This window comes from Poecilia formosa, unplaced genomic scaffold (genome assembly GCF_000485575.1).
Source record: "Poecilia formosa unplaced genomic scaffold, Poecilia_formosa-5.1.2 Scaffold1, whole genome shotgun sequence".
Lineage (NCBI taxonomy): Eukaryota > Metazoa > Chordata > Actinopteri > Cyprinodontiformes > Poeciliidae > Poecilia > Poecilia formosa.
In genome coordinates this window covers 5,516,408-5,544,382 of record NW_006799940.1, presented here as the reverse complement: position 1 = coordinate 5,544,382, position 27,975 = coordinate 5,516,408, and the positions used below count along the sequence as shown (strand labels likewise).

The window sequence follows — 27,975 nt, the reverse complement described above, 5'->3', positions numbered from 1 at the left end:
ACTCAAGTGCACTCTACCTTTTTTTGGGAACAGGTAGAGTTCCCAAAGCCTCTACTTGTTTTTGGGAACTACTGGTCAGCTGTGAAGGGCTAATACGGGGCAAATATGTGTTTCTTTTGCTTCCTGGAAGGACTAATTCTGCTGTTTGGAAATATTTATAGTTGAAAGCATATTATGGAAACTAAAGGAGCACCACACCATCATCCCTATCAGGTTATTGAAGTAGCTATTTTAAATTGTCTGCTAGAAGCATTGCTATCAAACAGCAGACTATAGACTAGATATTCCAGCAATTTAGTGGGACTTTTTTCTTTTCCTTATTTTTTTTTTTTAAATGTAACTTTTGTAAAAGGCACTTTATAGTAACACTTTTCACACACAGACACAACACACCACAAAAAGGTGTAATCTATATGAGATTTGTTTATTGAAATAAGCCTCAGATTGGGAAGCACCTGTCCTATTTCTGTGTGGTTATGAAAATATATGCCAATAACGTCACCATTGTGAGTATATGTACAAGTCACACATTGGTAACATGATTCCTTTTACTTTTTTAAACACACATGTGCACACACAAAGACGGATTTAGCTCAGTTTAGCTGCAACTGCTGCTTCCAGAACGATTAATCTAATGTAATCTGGTTTTAATCTGGAGTCATGAATCTGGACCTACTCTGAATGAGAAGGAGAGGGCATGAGTGCACTGAGAGGGAGGTGGAGGCCGAAAGTGGGGGGAAGGGGACGAGCGCAGCAGAGAAAGCAACTAATGTCAGATGTAAATGTGAGAGCGTCATCAAAAGAGGTTATGAGAGCGATTTCCTTTTTCATCTGAGCAACACATTATTTTAACTACCATTTCTCTTCAGACAGGAATCTTTAATCATAGTCAAATAAATGCTTAATGGGACAGTTGCAGTGAATATCCTTTGAAGACTCATGAGGGCTGATTGAAGGAGTGGACAGATTAAAGCTCAAAGCCAGTTCAAAGATCAGAACGGCAAATAAATGATGACCTACTAAACTTGCTGCAACCCATAAAAACACAGCTGAGCATTGGCTCTTGTTTTGGAGGTGATGACTACAGAAGAGAAGGCAGAGGCCACAGGGCCCCACTTCAGCAATGTGGTTATCAGGGAAACTGAGAAGCAGGGCCAGAATGGGAGGTATGTGCAGGTTGAACTGTGTGACCGGGTACGCAAAGCAAGTCACTCCGTTATCAGCTGCCGACCAAACCGCTGCCTATCCCCCAACCTGGCCGACGACTTATCAGACAAAAAAAAAAAAAAAAAACTTATCCTGATTACACAGGTACCCGCATATACGTACGGACTCATCTACATATCTTTTAAGTCATTAAATAGTCTTTCTGTTGCTGTCCAATTGAATTTTCCTTTTATGTTACGCAAGTTAAAAACCTGATTGTTGAATACGTTTTTAAAATTTTATCTTTGCATGTATTTGCTCATGCAAAATGCCATGCAGTTTAGCCAGGTTCTAAATTAATTTCTTCTTGAGCTTTTTAACCTTTTAAAGAAAACAGAGTAATTTTTCCCTTCTGCAGTTTTTGCACCATCTACACCCATAATGCCTGTATGAATACTGGATATTGAAAATGAATATTTTTCTTATTCCCTGAGGACAAAAATCCTTTTAAAAATATTTCAACTTGTTGTGTTGCTTTTTTTTTCTATTAAAAAACAAAGGCTTCAACAAGTGGTTAAAATTCAAAGATATTCAACAACTGTGAGGTCTGCAGGCACAAATTACATTCTTAAAGAGAACCTGGAAAAATAAAGTCTCATAATGTCTTGATGACTTTATGAGAGTGTTTTTTAATGGCCAAACAGAAATCGAAGGAACCCCTAAGGGTTAAAACTTACTCCAAGTCATTCTATTTTAACTGAGCAAACTTTGCTTTGCAGGAGACGTGTAATTACTGGTTTAATTTTAATTTACGACAACAGTCACACAGACTTAAGCAATATGTCTACAGCGTGGGTCTCCATTTAGCAAGAGTTACTTCTCATCCTAAATTATTGGCTTTGTTAAAGCATTTATCTATCTTTTTTTTTTCTAGGAAGGTCAAAGTTTAGGGTCACCTCCACAGCAAGCTTGGAGCAGAAAGGAATGCAAGCCATGCTTTCAAGGAAACAACAGGACATCTAATCCCGGTCACTAAGCCACAGGCAAACCGCAGCTCTCATTTTCGCAACATGTTAAATATATATCGTACGCTCGTTCCCTTCAGCCTATTTTTTGTTGAAACTCATTTGGCTTCACCTCCTGATAAAAGTTTTGCAGCTTCAGTTGTGTACTTTGCCTCAGTTATCTGAGTGGAACAACCCGTCCACGCAGCAACAGTTGGAAGAGATGGGTGTAATCGGACGATGCACAAACATGCTGACGGTGCTTTGATAGCACCATGAAAAATATGGTGATTCAACAGGTTGTGGAAAAACCACAGAAACAGGATTATTCATCAAACTGCAGCAGTAAGTAAGTCAGAGATCACCCTGTAAAATTATGTCATTATGATTTAAGAAACTATGCATAAAACCTGCGAAAGTTTTTTCTTCAAAAGGTCCTGACTTATCCATATTTGTGTGATTTTACTCTGCCACTTTTCCAGCCAATGCATGCAAAGCAACTTCTAAATAAAAAGCAACCCCCATTGTGGGCACAAGATGCAATCAGTGAATTTGACACAATTGTTTGTGTTTTGATGTTATCACGGATGAGACGTGCACACAGACCTCCACAGGAAACGCATTATACAGTAAGTCCTGTCTGCAACCACACCACTGAAGCAAAGTCAATTTCTGGAGACTATTTAATGTATTTCAAAGCATTAAGTAAGCCTCCAAAAAAAAATAGTGCAGTGATGTGTGCAAGGAGAAGCATTTAAGAGATACTCCTTAGTCCTCAGTCTCTACGATGAGTCAAAAAAGCCCGAGATTTATCATCTTTCATTAGAGCCCAGAAAAAGAGAGTTTAAGACAGCCTGTTTTTAGCCCACAACAGTGTTTTACATCCAGACAAATGAGGGAGCCGGCAGGAAAATAACGAGGGATGGCGTGAGAGAAACAGAGAAAAACAACACCGTGGTGAAAACGAAGGAGAGACAGACTCGGCGAGGGTGAGTGAGGGTACGCCTTCGGTCAAGAAACGAGCTCTTAAACATTAATACAGTGATCTGAATTCATCCCGAAAGCGCTGAATAATTAAGGAGCGTCTGTGAGGAGAACAGATCGTGCAGAGGGTGATGTGGGTGTCAGAGATGCCAAAAAAAATGGAAAAGAAAATGCAGGATATTTATGTTTTTCTTTCTTCTTTCCTTGTCAAGCTTTGACAATCGTTTTTTTTTTTTCTCAGAAGAACAAAATCACATTTCATTTAAAGAGGGGCAAATAAAAATAATGCAACTCTGCTGCGCGTATGTATCACTATCATTCACACTGGACATATTTTAGACGACTTTTATCTGTGAGCATTCGTTGAACTGTTGCTCTTGGAACAGCTGCTGAAATTTACAACGCCAACTATTACCTAACACAGAGTTCGAAACTTCAAACTAAGTTAAAGCAACACTTTTTATTCTAATGAAAAGCACCCAGTAAACACTTAGAGAGTAACGTCGTTCCGATGTCGTTTTGGACTACAGAAGTAATATCCACCTGTAAATCTCACTAGAACAAAGTTTCTCTCCTACACAAGAAGAAAAACAAACCTTTGGCTTAAAATAGAACTGGAACAGAACCCGCCTGGAGCAGGTGGGCTCCTACAAATCATCGCCCCCTGAAAAACTCCTGCGCTGGGAATCGCAGCCAGAGGGAGGTTGTAAGACACCAATTTGGAGCAGAGCTTGTTAATTTACCCCAAATCCCTCCACCCTGCCCTTCACTTCTCATCCCCCTCCTTCAGTCTCCTCCTTTTACAGTCTTCATGCACCACCTACCCTCCCCTCTTTGGCTCCTTTCTCTCCACATTTTTATTGCCTTTTTGGTTGAGCTCCTCCAACTTGGCTCTGGGCCAGATATGGAAGGGTTTCTGATTGCATTCGGCACGCACACCTGCAAATGCATATAGACAACCCCCACTTTCCCTTTTCTCTGTCCCCTAGCTAATCTTTTTGGGAATTTTTTATTTTTTTATTTTTTAGTACTAAAGGAATTTTCTCACTAAACGGTCATCTCATTTTGATCATTAAATTTAAGTCCCATTCTCTACCAACCATGCATGGCACTGTGGATTACAAATGGATCATTTCAGTTAAATAAAATTTACAAATTTTTCCCTTTTGCTATAATTTCTGTATAACAAAAAAGAAAAGAAAATTGCAGCATGGTATCTGATGTTGATATTCTGCTGAATCTTATTTTCATACTCCTTCATAAACAGGCAGAAGGCGGCAAGAGTGCCAAGAGTATGTTGTTTTTTGTTTTTTTAAATCTGGGTGTTTTTACAGTTGCAGCAAAAAAAAGAAAAAAATCTACCTTTTCCAGTCTAAAGGTTCGTAGCGATATCTGCAATCTAATGGAAAAAAACTCTTAGGAACACAACTATTTTCAGACCCTGCCAGACTTTAACAATCATGAACTTGGTGATAAGACCGAACATGACCAGACAGAAGAGCTATAAACAGAATGAGCATGCCTGAGCGTGAACATATTGACTGTAATCCAGGGTTAAACTCACATACAAACAAACACACACACACCCATGCACGCACACAAAACTGTACAGTTTGTACCACTTGTGTTGAAAACTGTTTGCCTTAAGTATGACATGACCAGGTCTTGGCCAGCAGTGGTTGGCCACAGAGAGCCTGTTAGAGCAGGATTAAGTAACACTAAAGCACGAGGTCTGCTGCAGTCAAGAGGAATCCTACGCTCCCACATGAACGAATACACCAACCGCTGCACACGCATCCAGACAGGTGCACCTAATCTCTTTCTATTAAAGCAGTCAGTGCTTTATGTGTTAGTTTATTGTGCAGCCTGTAAAGGATTCTTCAGCTTCTCCAATAAAACAGTTTAGCGGATCAAAACTCATGGCTCTACAGGGACTTTCTTCAGTGACTTTTTGACATTGTTCCATTAATTTGCCTATTTTTTGAGAATAAATACAAAAGGATAGTTCCACATTTGATGGGTGGATGATGGACGGACGGACGGAACTTTTTAAATCACAAGGAATAAAGTCTGAAAATACAAATATTTTCTATATTTAAGTTTGTTTTTCTTCTTTGAATTTAAGTGAAATTCCAGATTTTTCCGTATCATTTTGGAACCCTGTTTTCAGATCAGACATATAGTCCAATCAATTTTAACCGTTTTGCTTGCAGATAAGACACATGAACCACCTACCACCAGACTTCTCACCTGTTGAAAGACAAATCCCCCAAACAAGAACAACAGCAAGAATGAAAACTGGAAAAGCTCATTATGACATTAAAACATATGCGGTGCTCGTGTTGCTCTGCACACTTTGTTCCCTGTTGTGTGACAATACGGGAGTGACCAAATCTATTTGAAACATATCCATGTTAGGTGATAAAAGTCTTATGGCTGGCAGTCTTAACCTACTTCCTTCTGGGCTGATGACTAGCTGACTGATATGAAGGAGGATGACGTGGCTGTGATCCTGCAGCAGAGAACCCAGGGGGATTACCAGGATTTGTTCAGCAAATCTCTTCAACAAAGGTGCCCTGACTGTGTGAAACTGTAGGCGTTCAGACCCTGGGTCTCCGCAAAGGTGAGACTCCGGGGTCACCAAAAATGAAATTAAAGCTTTGAAGTCTGTCTTTACTTTTCGTATTTCATTTTTTGCTCTAGGTTGGAGAGAGCCTATCCTGAAAAGAGTCCAAGAAGCGTTCTCAAGCTGCGATCTCCAGCTATGATTTACAGACAGGCCACGAGTAACACTATACCACTGACAGCTTGGCCTTCATGCCCCAAATTCCTGGAGTAACAAGCCTGAATGTTGACAGTGAACCCGACCTTGAGATGGAGGTGGGGGCTACACCCATAACCTCCTTTGCTTCTTACTGGAACATATCACATAACCAAAACCTGAGAAGCCCTGAAAAATATGGCTGAAGAGCCCCCATAACACCATGGGGCAACACTTTCGACTTCTGATGGGTGTTAATCTCAGCTCTCCGGTCTTTTGTGCCTGTACCTCAATTTTATTTGCAGGTCCAAACGTTGTTGCTGACCAGATCAAGTCCTTTAACCTAACCCCCAGGGCCAACCTGTGGTTATGTAATTCCCTCATGCTGGTATCAGCAAGCTTGGCTGTCACCTACCTGGTTTAAGACACTGATAGGTCCCTGCCAAGGTTTACATAACAAACGGGAAACCGACCAAAGCTGGTGTCCTTACTGATACGTGGTGGAAAGTTAATTTTTATAACATAAACAACAGAGCCAGAAGGTGTCTCCAACAAAAATAGTTAAATAATCCCCATGCTGAACCACATATAAAGAAAAGGGGCTTTCAGAGTTCACATTTTTTCCACGCAGCTTTTCCCGCTAAATCATTTTGTTTACAGTCGGCTTTCTTGGACCATTAATAGAATAGCTGCTGCTCAGGAGCAAACTTATGTAACTGTATCATTCTGCGAGCATCTTAAAACCAGATTGCAACACTCAAAATAGGCCACCGTGTTTCCAGACAAACCGGTTATGACATTTGTTCGCTCCAGTTGTAGCACTTAAAGTAAAATCAGACGTTGTAAAAGTCTGTTATGAAATCACAGAAGGCGTCTGAAAGATTAAAAGAGACATTTTGCACATTTTTATTTTAAATGTCTCTTGATTTTGGGGCAAGTTATCTGCATTATGAAATAAGTATTTTGCATTTAGGGCTCATTAGTGATTCTAACTTAAATATTTATGTAGTTCTGCCTCAATTTTCCTTCTTGATTTGTGACTTTTTTTTTTGTTTGATAATGAGGTATTATCAGAGTCAGTGCAAACCATAATCATATTTGGCAGTTTTTAGAGTGAAGAAAACTAGAATTGTCACACAAGCCACATATAAAATGAAGATATGTTTGTACAATTGGTATGGGTTCGTCTAAAAAAAAAAAAAGTAATATGAACAAAAAAAAAAGGATTTTATTTTAGTAATTCACTATAAATACTAAAATCCACAGAATATTTAAATATTACTTCACACTGAGTGAATACTTCTAGTGTTTATTTGGTTATTTCAGCTTATGAAAACCAAAAATGCTGCTGCTCAGAAAACATAAATATCATGTTTGGCCAATGAAAAGGAACATGAGTAAAGAAACGTAATATTATGATCATGTTATGGTCTATACAATCATGTGTCAAACTGCTGACTTGACAGATGCCCAGCAGACAGTCACTAATACTTGCCACATTGAGGTTTAGGCACAATAGGTCATTGCTTAAGAAGTTGGTGGGACACAGAGTCCTGCAGCTATACATATAAGTGGAAGATTGAGTGGAAGGAAAAACTGCTAAGGGGGCATCGCTGTAACCAGTCTTGACTGAAATGTTAAGCAAATTATGTGCATCTGTTTTTCAGAAAATGATAGGGCGCTTCAACCTGTAAGGTGAAGCTAATTTCCTTTTCCAGCAGGTCTTGAAGCCTGTCCACACTGATAAAGTGCCAATAGCAGATTTTATGACCATGGCATCAATTTTTACTCATCTTATGCTATCTGCTTTTCTATTTAAAAAAAATATAATTCTCTATAAACTATAATCATCACAGTTAATAAATGCCTGACATTTCGAATGAATTACTAAGTAATTGACGTTCTCTGTGCCACTGTAATTCATTTGGATGCACCTAAAGGGCAAATATCAGAATATGGAGGATTTTGATAGGGATATTAGTTGAGGTAATTGATAATTGCAAATGAGTGACATACGTTTCAAATACACGCTCGTAAAACCTGAACTGGGATGGCATAATTGGATGCGTATGACTGCCTGCTTGTGCGTCAGCACATCAGTGGGTTCACAACAAACCACATGCTTTTTGTTTTTGTTTTGATGGAGGAAGGAGGGGTACCGGGTGGGCGCAGGAATGGCTCTTACCTTCCATCCTGCAGAGCTGTTGCTGTCGCCTTTGTCCTTAAAGTAAGGGATGGATCTCACCATCCAGTCATAGATCTGGGACAGGGTGAGTCTCTTCTCTGGTGAGCTCTCGATGGCTTTGGTGATCAGGTCGGCGTAGGAGAGGTTCCCCCAGGCGTTGCGACGGGATGATGCTTTCCTCGGGGTCTGCGCTGCAGCCAAGCCGCTCGGAGTCAGGGCACCGGAGGTGGCCGACGGTGAGTGCGTGGAGAGCGGGGAGCCTCCGCTGTCGTGGCCGGGGGAGGGGAACGCACCGTCGGTAACGGGGCTGTTACTGCTCTGGTCCTCCGTCGCCGCAGCGGAGCCATTGACGGTGATTGCCGTGGGGGTTGCGCTGTCCTCCTCGTCATCCTCCTCCTCGGGTATGATATCCGCCTCGGTGCTCTCCGGTTTCACCGCGCTGGAGTCCGGTCGCGGTAGCGGCCAGGTGCAAGACCGGGGCCGCTTCTGGGGCTCAAAGTCCGGGTCAATGACCACGTCCAAGTCCGGGAGCGTGTCGGGGAGCGGAGCCTCGGCCATTATCTCCAGCTCCAGACACAATCTGGCCCCTTGCTGACTGCTGATAAAGTTATACGAGAACAGACGGAGAGCTGTCAAAGTCGCGTCCCATGAATGCGCGCTCCCGTCCTTTGTTGCTATTCAACCCCAGCGAAGTCCCAGCAGAGCAGAAATACACTCAGAAATGAACGCCTGTTGAAGGTATGAAGAAACAGACTCAGATTAGTGGTCAGATCGAAAAAAAAAACTTCTAAAGATTCTGATCAACAAATAAACGCCCTCTTAGAAATAACCAACAGGGTTTAAATGTTGTCAGATCCCCGACAGATTTACTGCTGCAAGTCTTCCAAGACCGCCGCTATTTCTGAATCGACCTACAGGCGATCAAGTGCAGACATATATTCTGGGTAATAATCCCCCTTCAAACACCTTACAAGAATTACCTTGCGCAGCCACTCTCCACACAAAGAACAGACCCGATCAGATCCCAGATTGTCCACAGCCACGTTCTGAAGCCATGCCGAACCGCTTCTCGTCCACTCCGAACAGATATGGACTCAGATAAAGATGTGTGCATGGACAAGTCGATGTGGACTAAGACTGCCACCTCACTCTGGGTTACTACTGTATCTCGATTTGCTCTTCACGCAGCCTTACACACATACACACACACGCACACGCAGACACACTTTTACATACGCTCACACACACGCATGCAAGTCGATCAAGGACCAGCCCCTGGATCTTGCGCATGGGGGATCAGCCTTTTAAAGAGACATTACAGCCCTGCTGAGCAGCACTCTGCGCGCAGGTGGAGCGCTGGAATACGTCCTGACATGTTGGAGATATGTTCAGACAGAAACGGAGTCACAACAGCCGCGGAATACGAAGAAGAAATAAAATCCTGCCCAAGCTGTTTTTAGAGATAGCTAAAGTGATGGGATGGTCCTGTGTAATTCCGAAATGATCACTGATACTATCTTATTCTAATAATAAATGCTTTTCAGATTTTTTTTATAATGAAAAAGTTTATATATATATAAACCCATAACGGCAGTTGCCCAGGGTGGCATCAGAAATCAGAAAGGGGTGCACAGAGAACAGATATATAACTGACTTTTCCATTAGCCCTTGAACATGTTTTTTGCTTCTCATATTCACATGCAGACAATGGAGAATTGGCACACCTGGTTGCTTATGATATTAGGGAGACTTTTTTTATTAGTAAGATTGGATGGATAACTTCAGTGAACACATTTTTTGAAGTTTTCCCAAAGAACCTTAATTGAATTAAAATCTGCACTTTGATTGTGGAACTCTAAAGCCTTATTTCCTCTGAGCACGGGTCGGTGCGGTTCGGTACACTACGTTGTCTGTTTCCATTGTGAAAGTGGTCCATACACCCAACTTATACCTGGACCTCCTTCAGTTGTAGATCCTTAGGTCAATGGTATGGTTAAGGTGGAGGGACTGGCGTCACACAACACAGTCCACTGACTGGAGGACAGAAAAATGTCACTGCTTACGGCAAACATGAGACATACTAGTGCATCAGGTTCGTCGTCACATGACGTTACTTTAGGCGTTTGGGTTTTACCCGGCCTGCAGCGAGAGAGCAACTGGTGGTGGAAACGCTCTGCTGAATACAACCTTGAAATTGGCAGAAGACAATAGAGGCATAAGTCATGCATAGATTTTGATCCACACCCTTTCATTAAAGTTCTGACTGGATGTTTATTTTCATTGTTCTGTTGGAAGTTCAACCCCTGCCCTAGTCTCATACTTTTTACAGCCTCCAGCAGGTTTTCCTTCTAGGGTTTATTTGTATTTAGCTCCATATTTCTTTCCATTGACTCTGACTGGGTCACTGTGGTCAGTGAAGAAAAGCAGGATTGTACTGAGCACTCTTAATTTTCAGCAGCTCTTTGAGTTTTGCAGGTAGGCAACATAGTTCAATTTGTTCTCCTACCCACAGCTCGGATTGATTTCCTATGGCTTTCCTTTAACAATGGCACTCACTCCTCTTGCCAGATCTTTGAATGATAGATGTTTTCGGAAGAAGTTCCATCACTGCAGCTCCTCCAGAGTAAGCATAAGCCACAGATTGCTGCTCTCTCTGCCCAGCTTGCCATTTATACTTTGTAGATTTGTGGTTGGGCTTTATTCATTTCTCAGATGATGTACTAAATGGTGCTTTGTGAGATATTCAAAGCTTGGAATACTGTTTGATAACCTAAATGTTTCAACAGCTTCCCCCCCGATTTATCTCCCATGTTATTTGGCCTTCATGATGCTGGTTGTTCACTATTGTTCTCCAAAATACCCTCTGAAATGTTAGCTGTGTTCAATCTGAGACAAAATTACATGCAAGTAGTGTCAAATCTTTTATTTATAGACGACATCTTAAGCTAGTTGATTAGACTGGTTAATATTTAGTGCTGTCAAAGTAGAGAGCACTAAATGCAAATGCACACCACGGTTTTTAGTTTATTTGTAAAAAGAATAATATAAAAAAAATTCTCTGGACAAACATTCAAGACTATATGTGCTCAAGATTTCGTGCATGTTGCCTTTAATGAGAGATCCGCGCTGTCAATCATGCCTGTCACGATGATCTGACCACGCCCCCTACTGGAGTCCAAAAATAATTACGTCACCCCAGTTATTAACCCGAAATAAAGAGGAAAAATCAGGATGGGTAAGTTGATGGCCAGTTCTTCTCCTGACTCCTTTTCCCCCCACCTCTTTTTCTCTACCTTGACTGAATCATAACATCCTCCGTCATCCTCTTTGTCTCCTGCTTGAGTGCTGTGCACGGTGCGCGTTCTCGCCGCTCTTGTGCAGGAATGCGCTGCTGATCACGATTATTCTGACAAATCTTGCACAATATTCATTATATTAGTTCTCTTCCTTTCTCAGATTATCGTCGCCTGTATATTAGCAATTTCAAAAATAGCTTAATGAAAAACATTGAAATTATGGTTTCACACCGCTACTGTTTTTCATTATCACTCAACATGTTGGTGCATTGGTGAAGAGTCATGACTCTTAATGTATAGGAACTACTCCATGCAGAGATGTTGGTAGACGGTTCTTGTTCACATCAAGGAGGAAAGCTGACACGGGTGTCAGGCTTCTGCAGAGCAACTGAGCACTGATATGTTAAAATGTTTGAGTGCTGGTTTGTGTCTGCATGCGCGAAGGAACGGAATTAAACACTGACAAATGTTTCCCACGTGTACTTTTACAAACTCTGAGGTGAGCTAAAGCTGTGCGGTAAATGTCTATTTTCTTTATCTCTATCCAACTTATTTTTTCCTGCAGAAGAAAAGCTTCCCCACAGCATGATGCTGCCATCTCCATGTTTTACCATGGAGATGATGTTTTCAGGGTGAAACCCTAGATTTTTATTTCTTTCTTTGATTGTGAAAAACACATCTAGTTGTCTTATTAAATTCGCCCACCTGAGCAGCAGTAAATCTCTGCAGCTCCTCCAGGGTACCACGAGCCTCTGTAAGTAAGAGTCTTTATGGATTACGTTTCCACTTTCACGTACTGGACTGAACTTTGAGTTTTTTCAGAATGCTGTTTGTTCACTAATGTTCTCTTATAATCTTCCACAGAACAGCTGGATTTATAGAGATTAAGCTTTTCAAGGCAATTTGTTGCAACTGACTTTAATCAGGGCTTTCTGCGTAAAAAAAGGGGCTGAATACAAATGCACGAGATGTTTACTTAAAGTACATATTACTTTGCATTCTTAATGCATGAATACTGAAGCAAGGTGCTGCAGCTCCAGATAAATCAAAGGAATCTGATTATATTGGATGACAGAACAAAACAATCCAATGAAAATTAAATTAAAACCTCTTCCAGTCCAAAGACACTCAAAGAAGAGACAATCCAACACAAACCTGACAGAACAGCCGTCAAGGCAATGACTCACATCAGTATAGTGTGTGGTTTAGGTAATAGGACAAGGTGGTATTTTCCTGCTGAGATGTGTGGATTGAGACTATGAACAGTCTTGTAAACCAGAGAGGATAATCCATTTAAGACAATGACGATGAACGGCATCCATCTCCCCTCTGACCAACGTAATGCACCAATTGGATAAAAGGGGTCCTTGGCATATAGGACGTAATGGATTTTCCTTTAACTGAAAGGTATGGTGCAGAGGCTTGTATCCTTTAAAGAGGCTTGTATCTTTTCACATCCGCATCGTCGCTTAAATCTAGTGAGATCACAGATACTGTCTGGTATGTTGGTGTTTGTTCCATGACTCTGGCTGGTTGGCCGGCTTGATCTGTTCTTACATAAGGCTCTTAGTCTAGATCGAGTAGATGCTATCAAAGCTCGCAGGGCCAGGCTGGAGTGCTGCTCTAGGATGACCTCATCTCTGGATGGACAATAATAACACCTGAGGAAATTCTTGATCTCTGCTGCCACCTACAAGCAAAAGAGGGATACACTGAAAACAACTACTGTACCAGATGGTCACAAATCATTCAAAACAAAACAAAACACAGGGAATACGTCTTTTTAAAAAAAATTATTTTAATTTATTCATGTATTCACCAACACTGGGCATTTATGCCGTGAAAAACCAAGATATTTAATCATATGAAAATAGAGTAACAGTTAAACATAGGCAAACAGTTTAAAAGGAAGGTAAAATACAATTTGGCTCTTGCATCACTAATAACTATCTCAAATAAAAAGGTTATTTTGAACTTTCTGTGGAATTATCTCCTGTGGGATTTCTCCCAGTACTATTGCTTTCTTCTGCATGTTATGTTTACTAAAAATCCAAACTGATCTTAGAAGTTGGAATAAGCATTGCTGTGGGTCTTGTTCTCTGCACAGCCATCAAGAAAGAACACAAATATTTGTAACGTTTTCCAGATTTCTGATTGTGAAAACAAATATTGAAAACTACGCATCATTTTTTTTCACTTCACAATTATGCATTTCCTCATGTTTGAGCAACATTCAGATTTGAAAAAAAAAAAAAGTTTTAATTTTTTTTTATAAACTTTCCTCCACTAGAGGGCACTAATCACCCGCAAAGGAAGGACTCTAGATCCTCTCCCAGCTGTGCCGTAAAATCCCTGGAAAGCTGTCGACCTTTTAAACCAGCAGTCCACGAGGGGGAGAGAGCAGTCCTTGCAGGACATATTCAACTCATATAAAACATGAGGAGACATGAGATGACATGGAACGCAGTTTTTGTTTTACCGTTTGGAGCAAAGTGCTGCTTACTCAAACAGAACCGGTGTCCAGGATGTTTTTAGATGCGTCACTACACACACAGCTGATTTAAATTGCTGAATTGCCTCCTCAGCACGACATCCAGTTCTGCACGATCTGCTAAGAGCTCCTTCATTTTATTCAGGTGTGCTGAATCGGGGAAACATGCAGGACGCCGGCCTCTGAAGACTGGCTTTGGACAACACTGTTCTAAGACATGTTGATTCACTCCATAAGGAGTGAAGCTGGTTAGTGAGGCATCATGCTGTTGGGAGGTAGTTTCTTATCAAAGCTTTCGGCTGCAGATGTTAGCTACTCATGTGTCTGCTGCTGGAACTGCGATCTCCCTCCGTCCAGTAAGCCTCAGTTTGCATCTCCCTCAGCCGAGAGACGGTCCTTTGAAAAGCAAAGATCTCTTCCTCGGCTGTGAACAGAGATAGCCTCTCTGCTGCCTCCTAAAAAAGGTGGAACACCGCAGTTAGCAGAAACCAGAGCTGGCTCGACTAGGCTCTTGAATCCAGTCAAATTCAAATATCGGATGAAAGCTGTGAGTTTTTACATTTACGGGTCGTCTATTAAAATCTCTGTCCAGAAAAAATGAACACGTGTTTGTGCTGCAGGTGAGATCTTACGTCGCTGAGACCCAGGTCATCCAGCAGCTGTCGATCTCTCTCATCTTCTCCTCCGGTGTGGACGAAGAGCTGCTCTAACGGAGCCGCTGCCAGAAGCACCACTCTCACCTGGGGAAAAAAAGCAAACACGGATTAGACCTGGGAGTGTCTGACTTTTTAATAGATGTGACTTCTCTTGTCCCTGACGAATGTTTTCTGGAACTAGAAAAAAAAGTTATGTGACAATACATCAAGGACACGAGACAGCAAAACATCTGAAGCGTCAGGATGTCTTTCCAAAGATCACTCGCCTTGATTTGTTTAAGACGTGCAAGTTAATGTGCTTAAATGTTCATGAGCAGTGTTAACCTTTTGGAGAGGCTGAATTCCAGCAATGCTTAACCAACTATCCACCTCTGTGGCAGCCTGTTAATAATATATTCTTTGTGGCTTACTTTAAATTCCTGTTCACTTTAGTCTTACAGATGTAACCTGAAGCTCTTGTCTGTACCATCTTTCAGACCTCTGTTTAATTGCGACTGCACAGAGAGAGTTTTGCAAATATACAAGCGATGAGGCAGAGGAATGAGCCGACGGCATCCTGTCATTTCTCACTTTGTCCTCACTGCATGATAAACATTTTAGTATTTCTTTAGAGCATTTTGCTATTAGGACCTTCGGTAAAAGTGCTGCACGGTCAGACATTAGAGGAATGTTGGCCAACTCTCTGCGGGCAAACATCTCTGGTTTAATAATCTTGGTGCAACTTGCCTTTTCAAATCCCACCAGAGATTCCCAGGTGACTCTGATGATCACTCTTGTATCTTCCAGTATTTCTCGCAATGATCAGGCCTCAACTTCAACAAAGACAGTTTGACATTTTCCTCTTGAATTTCCTCAGACCTGATTGCTAGACGCAATGCTCTTTTCTCAGTGTCCTTCTACAATAATATGGATGATCCAAATAACACAGAACATGTCCTTGTTTTGATTTAGCTGGAAGCATATTGAAGCAGACCTTCCCGTTTTTGGGTTGGTAGTGGTGTATGCCCTGACCTGAAGCCCTTACTCTGGAAACTAAAATCACATTCAGGACCTTTCTTCTCTTTTTAAATGTTTTTTTCTTGTTTGTCCCTGTATTTTGAGGTTTTTGGACAATGACAATGAGCCACATTTCTAACATGTAAAGAATCCTTACTGTCAACAGTCCATGTATTTGAGGTGTTTTATTTCAGGCTCAGTTTATGCAACAAATAAAACCCTTGATTGAGACCACCTGATTTACAAGAACGTGAATTAATTTAGCTTAACTTGTGTGAATTGAACTTAGTTGGAGGAATTAAAAGGTGGACTGCCGTCTTTCATCCACTTAAATCTGTTCCCTAATGCAGGATGCAGAAATCTCAGGTGCAACCAGAGAACACAAAGGGAGCAAAAAAAACATTATTATTATAGATTTTGTTTTCAAAGTACAGCGAAGGTCTTATCCTATTACCACATGCTTATTATTGAGTATAAAAAGTCTTTATTTTTCTCAATGCTAGCTGATCTTTGGAACAAATCTAAATGCAAGGCTACGTCTCAAATCCCATTATTCGAAAATCAATGAGAAATAGCTTGACCTCTTCAAAGAAAAAGAACATTCTCCACACAGGTTAAGAAATGTAAAAAAAAAAAAAAACCTTCATGGACCACAATGTTCAAAACATAGGATTCACCATTAAAAGGAGGAGCATTGATTCTCTTACGCTCACTTTCATCTAAACTGTTTACCTTGTGGTCATAGAAATTGTCTATGAGCGTGGTGAAGCGCCTGGCCTGGTCCTTCAGAGTCAGCGTCAGTTTGGGAACATGGCGGATGAATACGGTGTCAAAGATCCGCGCCATTTCCAGGAAATCGCTGGCACCCGTTGGCTGGAGAAGAGGGGACAAGCTGAAAGCAGTGGCCACTCATACTGTATTTACATCTATACAGGCTGTTGGGTCTGTATATCCCGGCTGAGAGCAGGGAGAAAAAAAAAAGAGCCAAGTTTACCACAAAAGAATGTTGTGCAAAATATCCTTGCTGACGTAACGTCCTTGGGCAGCCCGCCATTCAATTTGATTGCTCTTAAAATTAATGATGGCATGGCAACAAATGTCAGAGGAAGCCTTGAAGCTCAGATGCCTTCGAAAACTCCCCACTCTCCCATCAGGGTTGAGACTTTACACATACACTGCAGATTACTGCAGCAAAAAGGGTATAAAAGACCCAGCTAATAATAAACTCATCAATAGACTTGCTTTTTGACATTGAGCGGACCAATAGGACCTACACAGAGAGAAAGGTTTGGACAATATGAGTGCACAGGGGAAAAGAAACCAGGCCCAGAGGTAATAATGACTCGACTGAAGAGCATCAATCTCAGCAGTTTTTATTATTCATGATTGCATTTGGAGTCTCAAGTGAGAAATATGCAACATGATGGCTAATAATCAATATGTCATTTTAGTTGAGACCATATGCTCAAAACTGAAAAACTGGTTAAACTTTTTTTTTTTTTTTTTTTCCAATGCAGAAACTATGTTCACTTTTACTGCTTCTAGCAGTGCAAGGAGGAAAATCGTCGATTCATAAAGGATTGGAAAGGCATCTTCAAACAATTTTATGTTAATCCTCCCACAGCATCGCCAGGCACTACTCACTTTACCACACAGTTCTTCAAAAGTACAATCAGCGATGGAGCCACACGTCTTCTGAAGAGTCACCTCTCTGCCCAGGACGGTGAGAACACGAGAACGAGTAACTAGAGAAACCAAAGCGCAGCGAAAATTGACCTCAACGCAATAAAATGTTTTCGAAAACGACACAGTTAAACTTCAAGTACCACACAAAAGGATAACAAAAACTTTTCATCAGCTTTCTTTCTATTATTTTTTAATTGTATAAATCTATGGAGGGCTTCTAAAATATAAAAGGCATGAATTTTCCAACTTGTTTCATTATACATGAAACTTCAAATCAATAGTTGTTCAGAATTTTTAACAGGATTAATAAGGGGAAAAATGCAAGGAGGAAATATGACGAGAAAAAAAAGTATAATAAAAATGTCTGTAAATAAAAAAAAAATAGTGAATACATGCAGAAAATGAAAAATGAGAACAAATAAAGAAAATAAAAGTGAACTAAATAAAACAAGATTGGAGATAAAATAGAAAATCATTAATAGTAATATAGTTAAATTGATACTGTTGAAATGATACACAAATATGAATTTTTGTCAAACTTAGTCTACTTCTGTATTTAAAAACAAAGACAGAAACAAACTTTATTGGTAGTTTGAGCTAAGCATAAGATTTTGATGCTATATTTTTATTGCACTGATTTTGAATCAAAATTAACAAATATATGACATAGAAAGAGTAGTAACTGGACACTCATCTAAGGTTGCTCAAAGAGAGCAAGACAAATTAGGTTACTGTGTGAGGAAAAAAAAATAGAGAGCTCTGCAGGTGTTTAGCAGAAAAAAATCTAATTTTCTATGGCATCTTTAGAGGTTTTATCATTACTTAAACTGATCCCTTCTTTAATGGTAATGTACACATACAGCAGCTGTCGTCACCACGTTGTGCTCCTCAACTCTGTTCTTTTGATTAAAAAAGAGGTATGGAGTGAGAATGATTGTTGTGGTTTGTTTTCTTCAATTTGATTGGATAAAGAGATTGCAAACACCTTTTAAACCTTTTAACAAAGCAGTTAGTCAGTAAATTTAGAGCTTAGCGTTTCGAAGGGTAACATGAAGGACTAGGCCTGGTAGTTGGTTCATAACATATTTTTCATGGATCTGTGGGGCAAATTTGAGCTGAAACTGGACTTGATCCAGTCAGTGGAGTGGTGTTGCCTTGGCATCAAGAGATGTGAAACTGATTAGTTTGTGTTTATTAGTGCTAATTGTTGAAGGTTCCCACAAAATTTTACAATATCGTCAGCAAAAACAAGAGAACTTAAAAAAAAATAAAAATAAATTTGTGGACTGTAATCAATAACCAGATTTGTCATTCCCCAACATCATTTCCCATCCATAGTAGGAAGCGTTTACGCTATTTGGTTTACAGTGCAATTGGAAAAATGTGTAAATAAAATTGATTATCTTTGTCCAAATTTATAAGAATTTTAGATGTTTGTTTATTTTCACATTTTTTCTCATATCTTTTGGGATGAAAAAAAAAAATAGCTGGATGAACTTAAACACATTAAATTGACTCACAATCGCCAAAATTTCAGGAGAAGAAATATCTTTTTTTAGCACGAGACCCAGTTAAAACTTGATAATTTAACTTCCTTACCACTCTTCTGTCTTAATGCCAGCTCCTCAAAAAGTGCATCCAGGTAAGCCTCTGCTCCGGCCTCTCCTGTGCTGCACACATCACACACACACACACCCACGCACACACACACACACACACACACACACACACAACAAAACCACAGGGGAAACAATTGGGTATAAAATTAATAACGCTGAAGTGGCTACATCAAACGCTGGCAGCAAGCAGAGCATTGGTGTTGAGTACTTAGCTTTTCACTCCATCAGCAGAAAAAAAATGAGGATGTTAGGCTCTAAACAGGAGCGTCAGCCTGTGAATGCACGTTAAAGTGAAACTGTGGAGGGTTTATGCGTGTGTGTTTGTTTGCTTGTGTTTTAACTCCAGGTAAAAGGGTGTGATGCTCTCTATTTACATGGACTTGAATGGCCCAAACTTGTTTGGCTGTGTGTGTGTGTGCGTGTGTGTGTGTATACACGGTCCTAACAGCGGATGTGTAATGAGGAAAATAAAAAAAGTAGCTTTTAAAGCTCTGCCATTTTCTCATGTTCTATTGATTCCTTTCATTCTTTTCATGGCTCTTTCAAGGTAATGCAGGTCTTTATAAACCTCCCTGCCTGCTTCTGCCCATTTATACATGTGTTTGCCTTCTCTTTCAATCATTTAAAAAAAAAAAAAAAAAAAAATCTAACCACATCATGTGCAGAAACATTTCCTGTGCGTGAATGTTTGTGTGGAGGTTAATGTCGACTCGCTATCAGACTTCTACACCGTCTCTGAACTGAGCTGGACTGTTAACATTAACACGATGCATCACGTGAGTCTTACAGGTGGTAAAGTTTTCCAACCGCAGGCCTGTCCAGCCTCCTGTAGTCCATCCCAGAGTCCAGACAGACAGTGTGGCAGTATTTCTGTGCAAAAACACAGGAAAACATTCTCTTAATTGTACTCATCAATGGAGTTTGCAAAAAAAAACAAAACATAAAAAGAAACAAAAATGCAAAGATTTTAGAGTACACATTAAAAGTAAAAGAAAAAAAACAAGGGAGGCTCTCACTAGTATTAAACAAATAAATCTGGGTAAATAATTAGCATTATTTATGACCATATCATTAATCAGAAGACTCCAAGAATTGTGTAAGAAGCAAAAGGAAGACATTTTAAACATAAATAAAAATATAAATTAAGATACAGAATATATATATATAGCTATATAAGATTTCTTTTTCCAGATTTTCCTCATTACAACTTCTAAAAAGAGGAAAAGAGCTTATAAATGTGTGCATGACCAAGAAGTGCACAGAAATAATAATAAAAAAATATCTGACAGATTCTGTTGTAAAAAGTCTTATTTTCAGCTTCAAATGTTTATTATATATCACAAATATATTCTTTCGCCAAATTATAGCAAAAAAAAAAAATTAAAGAAGAGGAAAATGGTGATTCAGAGCAAATGAATCTCAATCATTTGCTCTGAATCATCAATGTTTTTCAGGTTAATTGTGGATCATACTTAACTCTCTGGAATTAAGCAATACATTTATTCTCATAACACTTGGGTTTAGTTTTAATGACGCGTCATTAAAAAACACAAAATTCAGCTTAAGAAATATTTTGACCACAAATAAACAGAAAATGCAGATTTTGTGTTCAATGCAACTCTCATGTTCTCATTAAGAAAACGTGAGTTTTTTTAAGAACTTAATCAAAAGGTTGTTATTGAGGACTAATAGATTCAGCTTTTCATTATATATTTATATAATATTGTTCAGCTGTACAATTTTTGTAGTAAATATATATACTCTTAAGATTTGAGTCAGTGCTTTCTTAGGGAATAAAGAGCAAATAGTTTGAACAAATAAAAATGACAGGACTATAGAAGGCGACAGGGTGACATGAACCCATCTACTGACAGCACTCCTATTTTGTGTCACTGCTTTATGGTTTTTTGAGCCGAACTATTGTTCTGCAGCACTCCAGCTGAGGTGAACCTGTGAAACTTTTTAAAACGGTGTAAAACGTCAACAGGATTCATGTCAGGGAGTGCAGCGCAAACTATAATCATCATCGCCACTATTCTATCAAAGAAAAGAGAGGAATTGCATATCATTCCAGGCAAGCCATCAACGGCTGACTGAGTATCCTGCGACAGCTCCATTAAATTATGAAATCAGTGAATTTCTGCCACTGGCCTCCTTAAGCTGCAGGATAATTAGTAATCATCACAAAGCATGGGGACGGAAATACTCTATTCTTCTCCGCTGTCAACTTTTTATCTCCGTGTCCGCTCACACAAACGGGGTTCCCACTTTGAGCCAATTGGCTGAATCAGGCTTAATAACAACCTGACAAACTCGCCCTCCCTCGCGCACAAAAGGGAGGTGTCATTTCATCAACCTTCGGTGACCCCACCAACCGGTAAATAGTCGCTCCGAAAAGCAAAAAAAAAAAAAAAAAAAAAAAAAAGAAACTTGTCACAATTGCCGCCACATCATTAGAATCTCAGTTCGGCTTTTCTCCTGCCATCTTTCCACCAACCCACCCCCCTCTCTCTTTGTGAACCGTGTCTACCTACAGTAAAGACGGCTGACGGAGGTATAAATAAGAGAAGGGGAAAGAAGAAGGAGGAATGGAAACACAATCAGAGATGATGATTCCATTGGTTATTTATAATCAGATGAGGCTGAAGCCTTGCGGGTCATTACTTGATTATCCATCTTAAGGGGATTGTCAAGATCCCACTCCTTCAAGATTTCCTCCGCCTACACATTGTGGTCTTTCACCACCTCCCCCTCCGCCCCCCCTCCGAAAACCACCCGCACCACCACCTTTCATCACACTCCTCTGACAGTCAGACTTCACTTTGAGTCTACTTTGCATCTTACCGTCTCGTCTTAAACTGTTTATTTGCTTCCTAAATCCAACCGCTCTGTGAGAAAACACAGACCAGACACAACAGGTTTATAAACTTTTAAAACTATTAGTGGCTCATCAATAAGCATATGGAAATTGTAACTTTAGTGCTAATCTAGTATTCTGATCAGACAACAATGCATTAGCAACACTTTGTGGTCTCATGTCACTTAGTCTTAAGACATTTCATCCAAACCTACTTACATTTCATGACTAAGAAAAGGGACTAATCATTAAATTACTAGTCATTGTCACTAATTAGTAATTGAACAATTAGTTAAAGTAAATGCAATTACAATGGTACAACATTACAATGTTGATATTTATGGTAGTTAGCTTAGACACGTAGCTCTGAGGTGCCACAAAGATATGAATATTTTTATAACTTAAATTGACTTTGGCCAAGCTTTCGAAAACTGCAAAGTTAAAATCAGTCTGAAGCAAAACGTGTAAATTTTGCATGCATGACGTGTATGTCTCAGGGAGGTCTTTGCTTGGCTCCCTTATTTTATATGAGTGCAGTTAAAGCATAGCATAAGTCTGTGCTATGGGAAAGGCAAGGTGGATACTAAAAGTAGTAAAATTGAGTCTTTTAGACACATCGGTTGTTAACTATTTGGACAACATGTCAAAAAAATGCTCAAATAAGATTTCTGAAAGGTCAGCATCTCTATGCAACCACCTGGGATTCCCGAGATAGACCGTCTACACAGCTACATGGTCTGTTTGACAGTGACAGCATTTAGAAAAAGCAACATTTAGGAAACCATACTTGCTTTCCGACTTTAGAGTGTAATGGCATTCCCAGATCCGAGGTCCAAATTGAATTAAAGCAACATATGAAGACATCCATATGCGTGTTTGCAAAGTCAGTATGATACACATCTATTTTTGGAAGTTTGGATTTAAATAACCTAATGACCACTAGCCTGACGGAGATTACCAAAATGTTGGAGCTAATGCAAAAAAGTTTCCCCACTCAGACACCAGACATGAGAAACAGACTCTTCAGAAGAAAGTCATCCAAACACATGTAGCTCCAATCAAGTCATTGTCAGAGCTGTCCGCCGCTCTAACAGGACAGCCGTTTAGCATAAAAACAGAGTGGCTTCTCCCTTTCTTTTATTGGCTCTCCTTCCCTGTCCGACATATCTCTCTCAATCCTTCACTCCTCAAAAAGTTGCTTTTGAGTTTTTCAAAGAACGCGGTGCCATTGAGCCGCAACAAAAGCCAAGGATAGCTGACTATTGGGCCCTGATGAGGTCCACTCCCTCATTACCCGGCAGCAGAAAACATTTGATGCTTTTTCTTTTTTTTTTTTTTGTTTGGCCTGGAGAATTGACCAAGCCTCAAAGAAATGCAGGGTGGGAAGGCTGAAAGAGAGATGAGGGGAAAAGGTTGTAGTCCATTCAGCCCTGTGTGTCTTACAGCCTTCTGTGGAGGGGGACAGAAGGAAAGTGGGAGGGGGCAGGGACAGAGGGGTCGAGAGACAGAGAGACGGGGGAGAAAAGAGAGAAAGCTTAAAACACTGCCTTTATGCTGGCAAGTTCTGTACGACTCTTCTGACATCAAAGTGCTTTCACTAACTGGGGAGCTGCTGTGTGTGTGTGTGTGTGTGTGTGTGTGTGTGTGTGTGTGAGTGGGCAAGCTGGGGGTGTAGCTGGTGATTTTATTCATTCCTCAGCAGTCTGGGAGGGGGTACGTGACAATGTGAACACCCTAATTACACCTAATGATCTGTTCCCTTAAAGTGTGACTGCCTTCGGCTGGCCACGGATTGTTCAGCCGGGCCGTTCTCACAACCTCCCCTTGCCTCGGTTGCTCCTCTTGGGGAAACATCCTTTGAGTTTCAGGCCTCGTGTTTTGTGATCCGGGACCCCACCGGACTCCACAGCCCTCAGCTTCTCTTGAGTTCTGCTGGCCCAAAACCGAAGCAGCCCAAAAAGCCAGAATGGGGTGTGGTTCTTGCACCTGGCCAACAGAGTCTGGAAATGTTTAACACCAGCCAACAAGGACTAAACAAATGGGCTTTATGTTTATGTATGTCACTTTATTTCCCTTATTAATGACAATAATGTTATTTTTTGATTTATTGTATATTACAACATGCAATAAGTCTATCATATCATTACAATATATGATTTTAATCTTCAATGGCATTTTTCATTTTCCGTTTTGAAGGTTTAACCTCAGATGTTTTCCGAGATTTGAAGAAATGTTTAGATTTCACTTCAAAGTTTTGTCTGACTGGAAGTAATACGAACAATTTCAGCAAAAGTACAGAGTTGAATCTGATAAAGCTTCTTTCATACATTTCCAGAACAAATCAAAAGTGTGAAGAAACCCAACACGCACAATTTGGCAGATTTTGAAAAATGTTTGTTTCTCACAGGGGAGCTGCCTTGAGCTATAACGATCCACCGTATTATTAAAGCATAAGGCTTTAATAATCAAAGAGATTGTGTGATTGATCACATCTGACAGAGAAAAAAAAAGGACAAAATCAAACTGATATAACTTGATCAATTGAACAGTTACTCCAATTTAAGACCCAGATTTCTTTTCTCACAAGTTTAAAAGGAGGAAAAAAATCAATAGGTTTCTTATTGATTAATCAGATTTCAAATCGACCCCGAGGGCCGCTCTAATTCTGACCTTAAAAGATCAGAATTAAAGCAGAATTAAATGGCTGCCATCAAATATCGAACTTGGTTTCATTTGAACTTGTAGGCCTTCCTGCTCTTTCTCACCAAGGTCTTTGTGGGAGAACCACATCGCTCCCATTCTTCAATTAGTCTCTGTCATTCTGTTTTGTTTGTTTATATATATATATATATATATTTATATTTTTTTTCCAATCATCAGTAACTGCTCAGCACATTGCAATTATAAACAATGCCACGCACAAATAACGGGGAAGGAGAGCAGATCAAAAGAAGGGTTAACGAGAGCAGGAAACCTACAGATACTCCAAGTTGGCTCAGGGTTGTCGTCATGTTTTTCCCTCTCCCTCCGGCAGCTTTGTGTGCGGCTGTAATCGAACAAGCGGAGGGGAGAATAAAGTCACTATTCTGCTACCAAAATGCAGAGACCTGACCTTGGGTAAGTAAAGCCTGCGAGCGGAACGGGATGGTAATGGAATAAAGAGAGAGGATAGGAGGGTGTAGACTGGATGGGCGATGAAAAGTGAAGTGGAGAGGGAGGACGGCTCATGAGACAGAGAGAGAAAAAAAAGTGTCTTAGTTACAATACTGCCTGTGTCCATTAAAGAAGAGCCCCCAAACCCTGTATTTTACATGAACCTGGGCTTTGCCATGGCTACATAGAAAAAGGATCGCCTGAATAGATTCTCTAATGGTCCTGAAACTGTTAACGTACATCTGCAAAAACCAGCTAAGGACATTTCAAACCAAGAAAACTTTATCCTTTCCAAGTGTGACAGGTAAAACTGCCCCAACTACGCTTGATCTGATGTTTTTGTCACCATCAGATGAGGCAACTGGATGTTTGTGGAGAAAAGCGAAGGGGTCCCAACTAATCAGAAGTCAATGGCTAAATAAAGACATCGACTCAGGCGGAAGAAGGTGCTGGATTAACCTTTACCACCAGGGCTCAGGTGATCAGGATCACAGGTCAGAGGGCTATTTTTCACAACTTAACGCCCTCATTCTCTTTTCCACTCGTTATAGAAATGATGCTGCAGCCCACAGCTCCAGCCGTGATCTGCAGACTTCTGCTCCCTGCAAGCATTAATTCAATCTATTAAGGGTCAGCTAGTTAGCCTGCGTCACCTTGCAAAAGCACGCTTTAACATTGCAGGGCAGGCCGCCAGAGAACGAAAAGAAAAAAAAAACAAAAAAAAAAACACGACCCCAAAAAACCAGATGGTTTGACAAAAGGGGGGAACATGGTACCCAGAAAGAAAGGAGGTATTCTGGGGCAAGGAGGGACAACAGGCATTCAGGACCTTGATGAGGGTGGATTAGAGAGGGCAAGGGTGCTGCTGGGTGGGGAGCAGGGTAACTCGGAGACTTCCCATGTTGAGTGATTACGTTTGTGTGTTTTAAGCTAAAGGTTTTTTTTTTATTGTATTGAATAAACGTTTGTGTGAAGCGGCTGATTAACCCTACTGATGCTGATACATAAAAGATCTGTGGTTTAGGTGCTTACGTTGCAGTTCTGTACCTTTACATGTTGGAAGATATTAAACCTGCTGAATTTACTAAGCTAAGTTTATCTAACTAGACCTCAGTACACTAGTTCAACAATATTTAAACATATGGTGTGCCTTGGTGTACCAAAAGCTGGTTTGATGATATTTTTTTTAATGATTGGTCTCATGTGATATTCTAATATTCTGAGACACTGGCTGGCCCCCCCCCCATTTCAAGTTTATGCTATACTTAGTGTCGTTCAATCATGAAATCCCAACAAATTACATCAGCACTGGTTGTTGTATTGTGACAAGAGAGAAGGGATTAGATATTTTGCAAGACACCGTAATTCAAAAATATTGCACAAATACAACCGATTCCTAAATGAGAAATCAGATAAAATCAGGTTCTGACAGAAATTGTCGGATTTTCAGTTTGAGCTGTCCTGGTGCATTTTATGTAATTGATGCATTATGCCTAACACGTCTATCGTGGAGTCAGGAAGACTCAAGCTCTGTTATGATCAACATCACTGACGTGTTCAAAACACAATCAGTGAATGTAGGAAGATCTTCAAAAGGAAACTGTGTCTGTAGTTCAATAAGGATATGAGAGACGGAGAGACTTTCAGCAGATAACCGTGAGGCTGAACAGATTACAGTAAAGTATGACATCAGCTTTATTCCTAAAATAAAGGAATCACGGCTCACGACAGGAAGGCTGCAATAAAAATTTCACATTTCTGAAAAGGAAATTAGAATTAGCTAAAAATGTATTTGTTAAGTATTTTACAAGAAAGAAAGAAGGAAACAAAGAAAGAAGGAAAGAAGGAAAGAAAGAAAGAAAGAAAGAAGGAAAGAAGGAAAGAAAGAAAGAAAAAAAGAAAGAAAGAAAGAAAAAAAGAAAGAAAGAAAGAAAGAAAGAAAGGAAGAAAAAAAAGCTGAGTTTGGATATTTCCAAGGTCAAAGCTCTGACTGCTGCATCTCCACTCTGAAGAGAGAAGATTTTAAAGCCATCCCTTTGCCGGCAATAACACCGTAGGCTAAATACCAATAAAAAGTGTAAGAATGTTACCCTCCTCTGTTGCAAAATGCATGACAACAAATTATTATGCAATTATTTATGATCATGATCACTCCAAACACATCAATGATCATTTCATATGCAGGCAGGATAATGATGCGACCTGCTTAAATTGCAAAGCAGATTTGTTTTAATAGAAAACGGCTAGCTGTCGCCTCACTCTCTCCTTTTTTTTGTCCTCTCTCTTATCCCCTACTTTTGAAATGCAAGGAGTGTGTGAGTCAGTCACTCAGCTCGTTCACCCATTCACATTACCTGTCCCATCCCTCTCCCTCTTTCCTCCTCCTCTGTGAGTGTTTCAGTGTGCCCTGGCATGATCAAAGACAGCTTTGTGACGCCGTGCGAGGCATCCAGGAAGCAGAGAACATCAAACCACAACTCGCATCAGGACATTCACAGCGGGAACAGAGACACACGTGTAAGGTGTGCAGTGTAGGTGTGTGTGATAAACAAATGAATAAATTAAAAAGACAAGAGCGAGACAGAGGTGACTTTGTCTCTACCTTTAGCATGTCGATGAAAGGTAGGAAGGTGTCCCTCTGAAGTCCGTTTTTGTACAGATCTGAAAGAGGAGGGAAGGGCTTGCATGAGAGCTGCTGTTTAGCCTCCTAATAATGTCATTCCCTCAATACAGATTGGCAGATAAATTGGCTATTGATGAACTGAAGGATGGGTGGGGAAGGCGTGACAAAAGGGACGGCAGGACCGGGGAGGGGGAGAAAAATGGATTTCTGCACCGGCAGCGGTAGCAACATAAAATTCATTACATTCCCAAACAATGGTGGCGAGAGAAAGGACCGTCGCCTTTTCAGCGCGGACAATGTCCACAGCGGCCGGCTGAATAGAGGTTTCAATTAGCTCGGATGGAACAAATTAGATCTGAAGTAGCATCCTGGATAGACAGATAAAACAGATAGGGATGCACACAACAAACAGGCACAAAGACACAGAGTGAGGCGCACACAGTGAGGCTTAACAAATGCAAACAAACGCCGATGTTGGGCTGCAGTCTGACATCACGTAATAAATAAACCTCACTTTA

The 27,975-nt window shown here is 40.4% G+C and overlaps 2 protein-coding genes and 1 long non-coding RNA gene across 3 annotated transcripts in view; 1 reads left to right on the top strand and 2 right to left on the bottom strand.

Annotated features, from left to right (window-relative positions):
* The window catches only part of foxo3b (forkhead box O3b), a 40,838-nt gene extending 31,360 nt beyond the window's left edge, over positions 1 to 9,478 (bottom strand). Inside the window, exons 1-2 of the mRNA XM_007546923.2 lie at positions 9,061 to 9,478; positions 8,081 to 8,809 (exon numbers count right to left, since the gene is read on the bottom strand). Of these exons, the coding sequence (XP_007546985.1) occupies positions 8,081 to 8,638 (558 nt within the window). The 5' untranslated portion in view covers positions 8,639 to 8,809; positions 9,061 to 9,478. The remainder of the gene's footprint in view (positions 1 to 8,080; positions 8,810 to 9,060) is intronic.
* A 3,683-nt stretch (positions 9,479 to 13,161) lies between these two features.
* Positions 13,162 to 27,975, bottom strand: part of afg1lb (AFG1 like ATPase b) — a 31,498-nt gene continuing 16,684 nt past the window's right edge. The window contains exons 8-14 of the mRNA XM_007546911.2: positions 27,437 to 27,495; positions 19,612 to 19,694; positions 18,805 to 18,875; positions 17,164 to 17,264; positions 16,252 to 16,392; positions 14,500 to 14,607; positions 13,162 to 14,322 (exon numbers count right to left, since the gene is read on the bottom strand). Of these exons, the coding sequence (XP_007546973.1) occupies positions 14,176 to 14,322; positions 14,500 to 14,607; positions 16,252 to 16,392; positions 17,164 to 17,264; positions 18,805 to 18,875; positions 19,612 to 19,694; positions 27,437 to 27,495 (710 nt within the window). The 3' untranslated portion in view covers positions 13,162 to 14,175. The remainder of the gene's footprint in view (positions 14,323 to 14,499; positions 14,608 to 16,251; positions 16,393 to 17,163; positions 17,265 to 18,804; positions 18,876 to 19,611; positions 19,695 to 27,436; positions 27,496 to 27,975) is intronic.
* Positions 14,316 to 15,689, top strand: LOC103134594 (uncharacterized). Its single transcript, XR_475848.2, has 2 exons — positions 14,316 to 14,414; positions 14,488 to 15,689. It is a non-coding gene; the product is annotated as an uncharacterized LOC103134594 (long non-coding RNA).